Source organism: Carassius carassius, chromosome 22 (genome assembly GCF_963082965.1).
Source record: "Carassius carassius chromosome 22, fCarCar2.1, whole genome shotgun sequence".
NCBI lineage: Eukaryota > Metazoa > Chordata > Actinopteri > Cypriniformes > Cyprinidae > Carassius > Carassius carassius.
In genome coordinates, this window is record NC_081776.1 from 24302713 (window position 1) to 24318133 (window position 15421).

Genomic DNA, 15421 nt, shown 5'->3' on the forward strand with positions numbered 1-15421 from the left:
CATATTAGCCAGGTTCTGTCAACACTACACTGGCTACCTATTAAACATTGTATAGATTTTAAATAAAATAAATAATCTTATTAAATAATAAAGCCCTGAATGGTGTAGCACTTCAGTATTTGAACAAGCTTTTGTTACATTATAGTCCTCCACATCTGCTGTGTTCTCAAAACTCTTGCAATTTGATAATACCTAGAAATGACAGGTTGGGGGTTCGAATCCCCGGGAACACATGATAGGTAAAAATTCATAGCCTGAATGCACTGTAAGTCGCTTTGGATAAAAGCGTCTGCTAAATGCATAAATTTAAATTTAATTTTAATTTAAATATCAAAATCAACTGCGGGCGGCCGATCCTTTCCCTATTTACACATATTACTAATACTCTATCCAAGGAGTTATTACGGTTTCTGAAGACCAAAAATAATTATAAATAAAATCATTTATTTTGAAGGGTTAGTTCGCCCAATTTGCAAAATTATGTCATTAATAACTCACCCTCATGTTGTTCCAAACCCGTGAGACCTCCTTTTATCTTTGGAACACAGTTTAAGATATTTTAGATTTAGTCCGAGAGCTCTCTGTCCCTCCATTGAAACTGTGTGTACGGTATACTGTCCATGTCCAGAAAGGTAAGAAAAACATCATCAAAGTAGTCCATGTGACATCAGAGGGTCAGTTAGAATATTTTGAAGCATCGAAAATACATTTTGGTCCAAAACTAGCAAAAACTACGACTTTATTCAGCATTGTCTTCTCTTCCGTTTCTGTTGTAAGACAGTTCAAAACAAAGCAGTTTGTCATATCTGGTTCGCGAATGAATCATTCGATGTAACCGGATCTTTTTGAACCAGTTCACCAAATCGAACTGAATCGTTTTAAACGGTTCGCGTCTCCAATACGCATTAATCCACAAATGACTTAAGCTGTTAATTTGTTTAATGTGGCTGACACTCCCTCTGAGTTAAAACAAACCAATATCCCGGAGTAATTCATGTACTCAAACAGTACACTGACTGAACTTCTGTGAAGATAGGATTCTATTTAATTTCTTCCTCACCTTTTCTGTAAAAAGTTGATTCAAGGGCTTCAGCGATTTGGCAACTATTTTAGTTTCCATTGAAACAATTTCCTACCAGGCAGGGAGATGAAAAGTAAACACTGTGAAAAATAGTTTTATACACCGGTTGTAATATCTGCTGACTAACACAGAGACTGCTGATTTCCAGAGAAGATCTGTATTTTCAGAGAAGCTCGACTGAGAGACCAGAATTTCAATTTCAACATGTTGGTCATCAAGTGACACTGGCTCAATGATCAGATCTTGTTTTAGAAGTAATTAATTATTTTGTTTTGGCAACATTGATTTCAGGCTGACTGAAGTGACCATGATTCGAGGACCTTCGTGTGAGCTAGACAGGCAGTCAGTTTTTTTCTTGGAAATGTTAGCTTACTTTAACTATCTATAACCGCACACAAGCCTGAAAGGTGATTAAAGGGTTACTGCATCCCAAAAAAAGAGAAAAATTAATTAGTCACACCATATCACCGTATGCTGCGTATGCTCTTCAGTGTCCTCCATGACACAAGGATGCGCTATTTCTATGTGTATTTAGCATTAATTTGAAAGAAAACAGGGCATCCTTGTGGCGCGGATGACAGAAGCGCATACGCAGCATACAGTTGTTTTAAATTATTATCTCTAGTAGTCATTAATTATTCTTTCTTGTTTTTGTAAAAAAACGTTGACATTACTTTTCAGACGAAATGTTGAATGCAGTTATTATGTTAAGTAGAGATAGCTTAACATGATGAGTTTTTGCAAGGGGAGGAGCCTCGTTCGAACATGTTTGAGCAGTGAGCGCGCGATCGTTTGAAGATTCTGGCTGATGATGCACACGATGGACTTGGAAAACAGCATGTAATGGTGAGTGTGTTAACTTCTATATCTTTAGACCAGCTTGATGACAGCGTTACTGTAGTTAAAATCTAAAGTAGTCTTAATGTGCCGATCGACGGTTTCCCCTGTTGGTTCACAGTTTAGCTATGATGCTAATATTCAAGTCAGTGTTTCTTTTGGTTCACAGTATAGCTATAATGAGAATATTTATATCAATGTTTATTTTGGTTCAGAGTTAAGATAAGTTCAGCAAGTGTGTTTGCATGTTCATTTTAGTAACATTTACATTTCATTACCATTAGCTTCAGTATTTTAACATTAGCATGTGTGCCTCAATTAGCTTTTTGTTAAAGCTAAGTTAGCTTGTCTTTTTTATATATTATCTTGTCTAGTATTTATAGTAACTGCAACTGAGTTGTTGAGCTTAAAGGGTTATGCTTTCATGCTAAAAGTTTATGCTGAAAGTTTCAGATATTTCAGTCTAGGAGAAAGTTGGGCAGTTGTTGACAGCTTTCACAACAAATCAAGGTTGGTCCATAAAGGTTTAAGACTTGCATTGCATAGAAAATGAATCACAAAACGTTTACAATTGATTGAGTAATGCAATCAAAATTGTGCTTGATTGGTTCTGGTTTCTTGTGATCATTTCTTTCATTTTATTCATCAGTGATTCATTTTACTCCCTAACAGACTAAAGAGCCAACTGATGTCTCTGGTGCTCAGAGGACTCCCGATCGTGGCCACAAACCTACAGATTTCTACAAAGTATTCTTTGTAAGTAACCTCTTTTTTCTCTCAGAATATCTAAAAGAACATGAAAACATAATCATTTCACCATTAATTGATAGTTCCTGTGTTTTATAAAACCTCTGGGAAAGCCTAAAACCATTAAATTATTACAATAGCTCTTTTAACCTCTTTGGGTGATCTGTTTGCTTAAAGGTTTAGTTCATCCAACATTTGCTCACCTTCAAATTTTACAAACTCTTTGGACTGAAGTTTTTAAGAGCTAATCTTTTAAATTAAATTTTAAGTATAGTTCACATAAATTAAAGTAAAATTTAAACTTTAAAGATTTATAGCTTAAACTGTGGTCCTTTTAGATACAGTTAATGCAGGTCAATGGCTACCATCACTTGGAGTAAAAAAAAAAAAAAAAAAACAAGCAAAAGAAAATTAATACCTGTTTCGCCTGATGATACATTGAGGTGTTATGAAGCAAAACAATCAGTCTGTGCACAAAACTGAACATTATTTTCAGCATTATTACCTATAATCCACAGCACTGACACACAGTCCTGAGGTGTTCACAAATGTCTGGAGAGCATGCATTGTGTGCTGTATTGGTCATCATCAAAATGGTACTTGCGTGTACTTATCTTGGATACCACAACATATATACAAATTAAAAATAATTTGCTTGTGCAGTCAGCTTCAGGAAGATTGTTCATGTGTGAGTTTGCTCCTGCGCATACATTATATGCGACAGGAAACTCAAGCTGTAGACTGTTGTGAATGCATTCAGGACCGCTTGCAGAAGACCAATTGTTTTACTTCGTAAGACCTCAGTGTATGGTCAGGAGTATCCACAGGTTTTAATTTTGTTTTGCCTGTGCGTGTTTTTTTAACTATCAAAAATTGTTTCCATTGACTGTTTTATATCAGGGTCAATATCACCATAGAGTGCCTTTCAACCCTCACAATACTCACACATTTTGATTTTAATTTACCATTCATTTTATGTCATGTCATAATAGTAGACACTCAAATACTATAATAAATATATTATCTGAGCTCCCACAATGTTTTTTTTTTAATTATGGGCCATTTTTTAGAGCATAAAGCATAGATATGTCCACCCTGTCGTGGACATATAAATTACAGTTAAATATGTTTTCATTGCACTATTAAGATACAAATTATATGTATAATGTATTGTGCATGTATTGTTACTTATTTGGAGAAATATTTGAATATTTGGACGCAGTTTTTTATTTGCATGTTATTGCCGCCACACCTAGCACAATAGATTATATAGGTATGATTACATTATTATTTTAAATATGATTTAAAAATACCAAGATGACAGGGTGGACGAGCCCACGACGGAGTGGACACATAAAGCAGAACACAAAAAGCATGACAAAATATGACAATGAAACATTTATTCAACTTTACAAAATACATATATAATTACATTCTCAATCACATTGACATAACCGAGAATTTAGAATGGCCTCTCTGGTTGAGATGAAACAGGCAGGAGGTTCAAAAACCAGCCCGTCTTTTCAGCAAAATGTAAACATAAGGAAAAGTATAATAACAAAACATGAAAAAGCAAGTACATTAAATGTAACAATTCGTTTTTTATTTGTGGCCAAGAAATATATAAAAATATAATAATATAAATAAATTCTGTCAATTTGTAACATTTACAACACGTGGAACACGATCAACACAATCTTTCAGTTGACCCTTGCCTGAATGTATTCCAGTGTGGTTCTATTGGGTTTTACAATAACTAAAAACCTAATGTAAACACCACATAACAGAGAAACACACTTCTGAAAAGAAATCTAGATATACATTAACAAACAATAACACGAGCAATAAGTCATTTTAAAGAACAGATTCCTGTTCATCTAAACTGCTCTTTGATATACCTCCATGAAGCCTTGTCTATCTGTACAGAGCGTTTATTGAGAGCTTGTGGCTCTGTAATCAGGTGTTTTCTGTATTGCCGTGCACTTTCTGCTGCACACAGGGGCATGTACTGAGAACAGCAATGATTTTTTTTTTTTATTACAACTATTATCTACAGCAGATGTTTCTATAAAATGTAATATAACATTTCTATAAATTGCAATATTAACTACAAATGAATGCTATGTCCACCCTATCGAGTCTAAGTGGCCGACATGGTGGACATTTTGTAACAACGACAGGGTGGACATTTTGAGCTTCAATTAGCATATTAGCTTACAACAAACTGTGACTAGCTAAATAGTTAGTCTGGTTGTTGAAGAGAATTTTGTATATTTAAACTTAAATATTTTGAAAATATTGTATTTTAATCACTTCCTGTATATTTTATGGCGACAGGGTGGACATGTTAAGATTTGGCAAAACAAGTACCTCAGCAGTTGAAATTCCCGCCACTGAAGATATAAAAAAAATCTGTTGTGATGATGTCACTAATGGTGATGGCCTCTTCTTAAAGGGACAGATTCCGCAATACGACAGGGTGGACAACCATTCAAGGGACATGACAAGGGACAAGACAAACTCTTCTTTTTTATTAAATAAAAATATTTTTTTTATTACAAAATGATCAATACACTCAATTTGAGTAATATCTTATTTAACAAAATATTAATAGGAAAATGTTTTTTTTTTTTTTTTATTAGACTATTTTACTCTCATTCAAATTTAATGAGCAGTGCCTGGGACATAGCAAAACAACATACATCCTCTCATACAAAACTAAAGAAAATATTGAAAATGTATCTAAAGAGCCTAATGCTTCTGTTATGAATAAAAAAACTTAGCCTAATATAACACACCTTTCATAGTCATTTGTATGTTGAGTTATCATGGCAAATTAGTTATTTATGTTCAGGACACCAAAAGGCACCCTACAGTGATATTGACCCATCAATCACCAAGGACCACTGTTTCTGCTAATAATCATTTAAGTTTTACTGTAGAAAAACTCCGCTACACCTTCGATGGCCTGAGGATGTGTAAATTACCAGCATATTTTCATTTTTGAGTGTACTGTTTTTAATGGAACATAAGTTTCTATTCCTGCATTAAAGGTCCATGTTAAAAAAAATTGTAATAATCGTTGTGAAGACAGAACTCCAGCAGTCTGAACAAATTGCTTATCATTATTGATGGGTATGTAATGAGAAATTTCATGATTGTGCGCTCATGTTGTTAGGACTTTGATGACATTGGAATCCTCCTCATTGAGCATGAAGGCTCTCATCTTCTCTCCATCTCAATCCAGCCTCGTTGAAAGAGAAGTTGTGATGGGCAATATTGACGACTTGCCAAAACCTATATGCATTCTGTATGGACTTGCATCTCAACTACCCTAAATCTATGAAAAACACATTCCAATTCATCCAACAAGTACTTCTCATGAAAAAACAGCTTACAATGTAAGGAAATGCGTGAAGCTGCCATGAGAAGCCACTTGAGTTATGTTGTATAAGACATTAAGTGTGGTCTGTCACTGCATATTAGTGCTTTTAGTGCTCAGTTAATGTGTGTTCACACAATTGTTCAATGGATATAGCATATATTGTTGACTACTGTGTGCTCATCTTTCTTCCACAAACTAGTTACAATTGTTAGTAAGTGCTTTCAAAGATTATTTTTACTTGTCCTGTGGCTAAGTTTTATGAATTGCTATGTTTCCTACATATATATGTATATATATATATATATATATATATATATATATATATATATGTATGTATATGTAGTTGTAACTTACAATAGTTATTTATGCAGCCTACAGAATACTCCAAATAATAATTGATGTGATGTGAACTTAAGATTTTGAGTAAAGACTGCTAATGTAAACTTGATTTGTCTACTGCATAAACTTAAAGTTCTATGTTAATTCAACTAAAGTGGTTTAGTTTCAATTTGTGTCTAACCTTAAAATGTTTCGTGCAACGGGTTTCTGCGCAATGTTCTAGTAAAGTCAACCAATTTAGGCTAAGAGTGTGGGAGTAAGTGATAAATTACAAAATTTCATTTTAGGGTGGAATATCCCTTTAAAATTTAAAATCTTATTTTCACTCTTGAAAACTGTTCACCAAAAACTAAATTTCAGTCTGGCAGAATTTTCTGCACACTTCACCACCAACATCAAAATGAGAATTGTGAACGTAAAAGCTTCACATTACATTTATAACAACCATTGTTAAGATTTGAATTCTTTTTCAGAGCTGTTTGTGAAGACGGACAGAATTCAGCTCAAGATCCACCCTCAACACCAGATTTCTTATTCACAAGGATAGTTTTCTACTAGCATATTTTGTGCTCTCTTCAGAGTTAGGTGTATGCAGATTTTAGATATAATGAAAACTTATATATATATATATATATATATATATATATATATATATATATATATATATATATATATATACACACTCACACAGTACAGACCAAAAGTTTGGACACACCTTCTCATTCAAAGAGTTTTCTTTATTTTCATGACTATATTGTAGAGTCACACCGAAGGCATCAAAACTATGAATTAACACATGTGGAATTATATATGGAATTATATACATAACAAAAAAGTGTGAAACAACTGAAAATATGTCATATTCTAGGTTCTTCAAAGTAGCCACCTTTTGCTTTGATTACTGCTTTGCACACTCTTGGCATTCTCTTGATGAGCTTCAAGAGGTAGTCACCTGAAATGTCTTCCAACAGTCTTGAAGGAGTTCCCCGAGAGATGCTTAGCACTTGTTGGCCCTTTTGCCTTCTGTCTGCGGTCCAGCTCACCCCTAAACCATCTCGATTGGGTTCAGGTCCGGTGACTGTGGAGGCCAGGTCATCTGGCGCAGCACCCCATCACTCTCCTTCTTGGTCAAATAGCCCTTGATGCCTTCAGTTCATAGTCATGAAAATAAAGAAAACTCTTTGAATGAGAAGGTGTGTCCAAACTATTGTTCTGTACTGTATATATATGAAGAGTTAATATGCAAAAACCGATAACTCCATCTTTATTTTTTTTCAGAAATCTAATTTTTTCTTTTTTTTGCACCTTCCAAGTAACATCAATCAAACTGCAATTGGGTATATATATATATATATATATATATATATATATATATACTCCAATAGGGTAAAAGCACTGACCAAACAAAACAAAATTTGTGGCAGTGTGAAATGTGTGAATAATAATTTACCCCACATTTGTATATCCATAAAGTGATATCTTCGTCATAGTCTTTCAGGCATTCCTGCTTTAAAATTAAGGAGCTGGAGCACTTCAGTCTGGTTCAGCAAAAAATTAAAATAAAAATCTCCTTGCACTGAGAATTTGAGCATTTGTACATGGAATGTTAATGGTATTCATACACCTGTTAAGTTGCTACTACTTATATGTTTAACTTTAAAATGATAAGCCATATATGAGGTTGATGAATGAGAGACGAAGGTTTTGATTTCCAGCCTGATATAATGTAATGATGCAGCATGCCCAAGTTTATTGACAAGACAAGATACAACAGGGATGGTGATGAATGAGAACAATCTAAAATGGTAGGATAGGGCAGTCATCAGGAGAACAGGAAGACGGCCGAGATCAGAGCTGGACAATGATCCACTGGAGAACCGAGAAGATGAAGCAGCACTGTTCCAGACTGACTGTCCAGTCTTGAGAATAGCAGCCAGGCAGGATCAGGATGCAGGACAGAAACGAACAACACATAAGACAAGAACAAATTCTAGGAATAAATAACTGGAACTACAAACAGAGAAACGATTAAAACAAAATAAAAAGTAAGGCTTGAGAAAACTAAAACAAAATTAAAGACTTTTTTTATCTCGCAAATTTATATTAAATAAGCAAATCTTTAACTTTATTTTGGATTCTTATCCCATCTTATAAAATCATATCTTATCTCTAGTTAGGAAATCTCTTAATTGCATCAAGGTCTGTTACCAAGCAACCAACTCTGTGCAAGCTGCTAATGAAGTAAACAAAATTGTAAAACTGGCGAGATTTTAATTTTAGTGCTGCTGAAATCCAAGCTTTGATAAGTTTGGTAGAAAAGGCAAAGCCAAAACTATTTGGAAAGCTTTCACCTTTGTGCACTCACAAAGACAAAGACAGGGTGTGGGCAAGAGTTGCCATGGCATCTCCATCTAAAATACATAAAAAGACATTTTCACTTTAGCTATTTTTTGTTGTCCGTTTACTTAATGTCTATATAAATAGTATACCTGCTCTTCCAAACTCCAAAGAGATGCTCCTGATTTGACCTATATTTCTTATGTTCCTGGTTTTATCTGTAAACAGGATAAAATATAATGTGGCTCTTATTACAATATTATTGTTTATATTGTACAGTATGATATATAATGAAGGCGGTCAATCAATTAAATTTTTCCATATATCCATATATCATACCTAGGGTTGGGTATCGATTGGGTTTTTTACGATACCGGTGCCAAATCGATACTTTTAAAACAGTACCGGTGCTTGAACCGATACTTAAAAAAAAACATGGATAACATTAAAAAACATTAAAAATATTTAAAATAAATAAACATAGCATTCACATCCTCCTCGGGTGCTCTCATTTCCTGATTGTGCTTCCCTTACTCTAAGGCTAATAGAAAACAATATTAAATACAAAACCACACATAATATTTCTACTGTATCTCTAGTTTCTGTATCTGTATTTCTAGTGCTGTGTGTCACTGTCTCCAATCAGTTGTGAATGACTGTGATATGCCACATGCACTATAATATGTTTTATATTAAATATAAAAATTGCAAATGAAAATACCAACATGACCATTTTATAAAGTATGCCCTCATATGTGTTGAGGGCTAGATTTTTCCTGGAGGAAACAGCACTGGTGTGATGAGTGTTGGGTTTCCACCTTTAGCAAATTGATAAATTTCCCATTCAACCCTACATCTGGAGAGTCTTGTGTTTAAAGGCCAGATGTGAGCTCTAGGTGTTTTAAACTGCACAGGCTTGTTTACAGCAAGCTACGCTTGCGTGAAAGGGCTTTAACAGCACACGCTCTGGAGACTCCGTTATTATGGAAACAAAGAACTGTAAAACAAAAAATGAAAAAGAACTTCACAAAAGTTCGAACTGTATTCAAACTGTATTCATGTAAAAGAACTGCACAGATACATTTATTATAATCTTAACCCTAATCTATCGATAAACACACACCTTGTTAAAACCCGATAAAAATGGCCTAGCGATGCCCCTGCTTCTAACGTCCATGTCGGACCAGGACAAATATTTTAATTGATCGCTCAGGTATTAAGCGGCACTGAAATGAGGCACCGAAATCTGCGTTCACACTGTGCAAGTAACTATAAAGCTCACTCTAGACTTCACCGCCCATTATTACTTGTATTTCAGGAGAAATTGATGAATTAATGGCTGTAAATCCGACCAACGGTTAAATCTGTTTATTCAGCAGCCGCTATTGCCATTTCCTGGGCTTCTTCTGTGAGGTGTATTTGGAGTTTCTGCGCGAGTGTGCTCTCTAGCCTTCAGATGGAGATTTACTACTGATCACAGAACCATGCTTCACTGAAAGATACACGACAATCGCAGATTCTGCCTAATCGCAATTTATCGTCTTTGTGATTTCATTTCAGTTACAACCCGAATTTCAGAAAAGTTGGGACGTTTTTTAAATTTTAATAAAATGAAAACTAAAGGAATTTCAAATCACATGAGCCAATATTTTATTCACAATAGAACATAGATAACGTAGCAAATGTTTAAACTGAGAAATTTTACACTTTTATCCACTTAATTAGCTCATTTAAAATTTAATGCCTGCTACAGGTTTCAAAAAAGTTGGCACGGGGGCAACAAATGGCTAAAAAAGCAAGCAGTTTTGAAAAGATTCAGCTGGGAGAACATCTAGTGATTAATTAAGTTAATTGATATCAGGTCTGTAACATGATTAGCTATAAAAGCTTTGTCTTAGAGAAGCAGAGTCTCTCAGAAGTAAAGATGGGCAGAGGCTCTCCAATCTGTGAAAGACTGCGTAAAAAAATTGTGGAAAACTTTAAAAACAATGTTCCTCAACGTCAAATTGCAAAGGCTTTGCAAATCTCATCATCTACAGTGCATAACATCATCAAAAGATTCAGAGAAACTGGAGAAATCTCTGTGCGTAAGGAACAAGGCCGGAGACCTTTATTGGATGCCCGTGGTCTTCGGGCTCTCAGACAACACTGCATCACTCATCGGCATGATTGTGTCAATGACATTACTAAATGGGCCCAGGAATACTTTCAGAAACCACTGTCGGTAAACACAATCCGCCATGCCATCAGCAGATGCCAACTAAAGCTCTATCATGCAAAAAGGAAGCCATATGTGAACATGGTCCAGAAGCGCCGTCGTGTCCTGTGGGCCAAGGCTCATTTAAAATGGACTATTTCAAAGTGGAATAGTGTTTTATGGTCAGACGAGTCCAAATTTGACATTCTTGTTGGAAATCACGGACGCCGTGTCCTCCGGGCTAAAGAGGAGGGAGACCTTCCAGCATGTTATCAGCGTTCAGTTCAAAAGCCAGCATCTCTGATGGTGTGGGGGTGCATAAGTGCATACGGTATGGGCAGCTTGCATGTTTTGGAAGGCTCTGTGAATGCTGAAAGGTATATAAAGGTTTTAGAGCAACATATGCTTCCCTCCAAACAACGTCTATTTCAGGGAAGGCCTTGTTTATTTCAGCAGGACAATGCAAAACCACATACTGCAGCTATAACAACAGCATTGCTTCGTCGTAGAAGAGTCCGGGTGCTAACCTGGCCTGCCTGCAGTCCAGATCTTTCACCTATAGAGAACATTTGGCGCATCATTAAACGAAAAATACGTCAAAGACGACCACGAACTCTTCAGCAGCTGGAAATCTATATAAGGCAAGAATGGGACCAAATTCCAACAGCAAAACTCCAGCAACTCATAGCCTCAATGCCCAGACGTCTTCAAACTGTTTTGAAAAGAAAAGGAGATGCTACACCATGGTAAACATGCCCCGTCCCAACTATTTTGAGACCTGTAGCAGAAATCAAAATTGAAATGAGCTCATTTTGTGCATAAAATTGTAAACTTTCTCAGTTTAAACATTTGCTATGTTATCTATGTTCTATTGTGAATAAAATATTGGCTCATGTGATTTGAAAGTCTTTTAGTTTTCATTTTATTAAAATTTAAAAAACGTCCCAACTTTTCCGGAATTCGGGTTGTAATCGTGCAGCCCTAAAGATTTCTTAAGAGCCAATTCATCCACAAATTGATAGAGAACTGAGTTTTTAATTTCTTAAAGAAATGTGAAAAGCCACGAAAGTAAGAGCAACTGATGGAACACAACATATGTTGGTGCCATTCATAACTCTCAATTCCATGTTTACATGTGCAAATAAATAAATTAAATAATATTAATTTTTTTAATATAATTTTTTATGTAACACACTAAATTTAACATTATAATTATGTATACTTTACATTTTAATATCCTTCATTATTTTAGGGAGTAAATCTAATTAATTGTACTTTTTTTGATTAAGGTAATGATTTAAAGTGCACTTAAAAAAACATTTTAAAGTTGAAGAGGGGGCAGCACTACACATGACTTGCTCGAGAAGAATGTCTTCAAAGAAGTGTGTTTTTGGTTGTAAAGGAAAGTTAACCTTGTTCTGCTTCACAAAGAACCCAGCATTAAGGAAACAGTGGAAGCAGTTTGTTTTTCCAGGCCAGAAACATATTTTCATTTGTGTTTGTTTGTTCCCACCACTGATGAATGTTCATAAACAAGGCCCAGTTCGACACTGGATTTACAAAATGTTTGATACTGAAAGATGGAGCAGCCCCAGTGATAAAAGAACCCAGTCATGAGTCGGAACCACAGGCGGTAAGTAAAACTGCATACAATTTCTGTGTTTTGTTGGCAATCACAGCGTAAGTGCATATAATGTAAACAAAAGGAACATGCTCATGACTCTACAGCTCAGCCCACAGCAAGCAAACCAGGAGCTTGGCAGTTTTTGGAGAGAATTGTAAAGGTTTATTTTAACTTTTAAAAATCTGATAAAAACCCATCTAAATGCTGAAATGACTTTTATGCATCTATTTCTTTCTTACAACAAATTCAAGATTATTTATACAGAGATTTTCACAATACATATATTTTCAAAGCACATCTACAGTAAATACTTATTTTTGTGTTACAATTTAGGAAGAATTCTGTTACAAGCCTGTTACAAGTTACAGAGATGGGTGTGTCAAGGTAATGTCCATACGGTTCTCATACACAGCTATAATCCAATACACATTATGTGCTCACTTAACATCATGTAATCAGTAAAACAGACATCATAATTTACAATAACTATGACCTCATGACTTCAAGCAAGCATTGATATTTCTTTACGCTGACTCCTAGTTCAAGAAAAAATATTTGAAAGATGAATCATTTGTCTTATTTACAATTAGGCCTAAACATTTACTGTATTGTATATGCACGTGTGTGTGTGTGTGTGTGTGTGTGTATGTGCGTTTTACAGCTTTTTTACAGACCACAAAAATACATAAATACATACTTAAAAAACAATTTAATAATAACAAAAGTAAATGTTGCTCAACTCCTTATATAATCCTCATAATTAACAGAGTTAAACCAAAGGTAAGCTGTCTCTGTTGTTGCTTACTGGTTTTTCAACCTGACAGAGAGACAATGATTCAAAAACTGTAAATCCAGCATAGAGAGGTTCGGTGAATGTGGAGGTGAATGTGTGTAAGTGTGTGAGTGAGTGTGAGTCTGAGACATTGTAGATGGACAGAGTTCCAGCCGACACATCCACATACACTCCTACTCTCTTAGAGGAGTGTAAAGGGAAACGTATGTCAATTGAACTAAGATTGTGCCAGACAGTATATCTATTATTAATACACATCAAACTCCAGGAGTTTTTATTGTATCCAAACTCACATGAACAACTTCCTCCTTTCCTTCTGATTCCTTTATATGTCACTGATATAATAGCATTTCCACTCCATTCAGCCTCCCAGTAACAGCGTCCAGACAGACTCTTACTACACAGAACCTGAGGACATCCATCAAATCTGTCTGGATGATCAGGATATGACTGACACTCTTCCACGTGTGCCACCTTTTTTCTATTCTCAGATAGAATGAGATGATTGTGTGCTGTGTTTGGATCCAGTGTGAGATCACAGGCATCTGTACAAAAGAAAAGAGTCATATGTAACAGTCACTAAAAGTGTGTCTCTGTGTGTGTGTGAATTGAATTGAATTGAAATTTATTTGACAAGTTTATAAAATTGTACAAAATACAAGTATTCCATACACTTTAGAAAAAACTGTCGAGGATAAAAACACAATAAAGCCATTGGCTTGTTTCCATTGCGGCCCTCGATGTTAAGTATAAAGGTTATGTGTACGTGCAGAATAGACAGACCATACAGTATCTCCTAATCATAATTTATCACATCAATAAAAATCTACTTTTAAACTATATAGTAGAGATAATTCACCAAACATACAAATCACAACTGACACTAAACATCCCACTAAATGACACAATTTACAATAAAATCACCACAAAACACACTAACTACCCTCACCAAACAGCCATCTTTTTACCATTCTTTTAAAACTCAAAAAATCTTTTACTCCCTTATTGAAACTGGTAATTTATTCCATGCTATAGCACTAGTATATAAAAAGGAATTTTTCCCTACCAAACTCTTAAATTTACATGGACAAATATTAAAATCCCTACCCCTAGTTTTATATGAATGCTGCTGACTCACCATATAAAAATAATTTTCTAAATACCTTGGAACCACATTATTGACAATCCTATGTGTCAGACCCATTTTTTAAAAATATCACCCTTTTTTCCACCGTCAATATCCCCAACTCCTTAAAACTTTCACTATGTAATTGCGCCCTAGAATGCACCTTTAAAATTATCCGAACTAATCTATTTTGAGCCTTTTGCAATTTATTCTTCAAAACTTGGGAACAACCATTATACCAAAAGGAGGAAGCATAATCAAAATGAGGTTGAATCAAGGCACCTGCTAATAATTTTAAAGAGTGAATGTCTAATAGACCGGCTTGCCTCGCTAAAAACTTAATTTTACCACATATTTTTATAAATGCCTTTCTAGCCATCAAATCACCCGTTAATTTATTATCTATTAAACAGCCCAAATAGTTTACCACAGATTTTACCTCTATTGCCTTACCATTTAACTTAATTACGAAGGTATCATCCTTATTTAATTTCATTTTAGATGCAAACAGAATGGCCTCAGTCTTTCCTGCATGTAGGGATAGTTTATTATCTAAAAACCATTTAGACATCGCCTCTAGCTGAAAAGTCATCTTTTCTTCAATGACCCCCTTATCCTGATGAGATATTAAAACCGCTGCATCATCTGCGTACAGAACAAGTTCCTCTGAGCATGCTGCTTTAAGATCATTTATGTACAAAAGAAAAAATAAGGGACCTAAAATACTCCCTTGAGGAACTCCAGAGTTAATAAATAAAGGACTAGACAAAATACCTTTAATGTCTACCCTCTGGCATCTATCATCAAGGTAGGACTGAACCCACCTAAGAGAATTCTCATCAAAACCAACTGCCTTTAACTTGTACAGTAAAATTGTGTGGTCTACAGTATCGAATGCTTTCTGTAGGTCCAACATAACCATTCCACAGAATTTACCATTGTCAACCGCTTTCCT

The 15421-nt window shown here is 35.0% G+C and overlaps 1 protein-coding gene across 4 annotated transcripts in view; it reads right to left on the minus strand.

Moving 5' to 3' along the window:
* Positions 1 to 12774: 12774 nt before the first annotated feature.
* The window catches only part of LOC132099125 (NACHT, LRR and PYD domains-containing protein 3-like), a 44139-nt gene continuing 41492 nt past the window's right edge, over positions 12775 to 15421 (minus strand). For 3 of the 4 annotated variants that reach the window (XM_059505579.1, XM_059505578.1, XM_059505577.1), the window contains one exon: positions 12775 to 13885. In XM_059505579.1, the coding sequence (XP_059361562.1) occupies positions 13317 to 13885 (569 nt within the window). In that variant the 3' untranslated portion in view covers positions 12775 to 13316. The remainder of the gene's footprint in view (positions 13886 to 15421) is intronic. The other variant, XM_059505580.1, reaches the window with a different exon arrangement.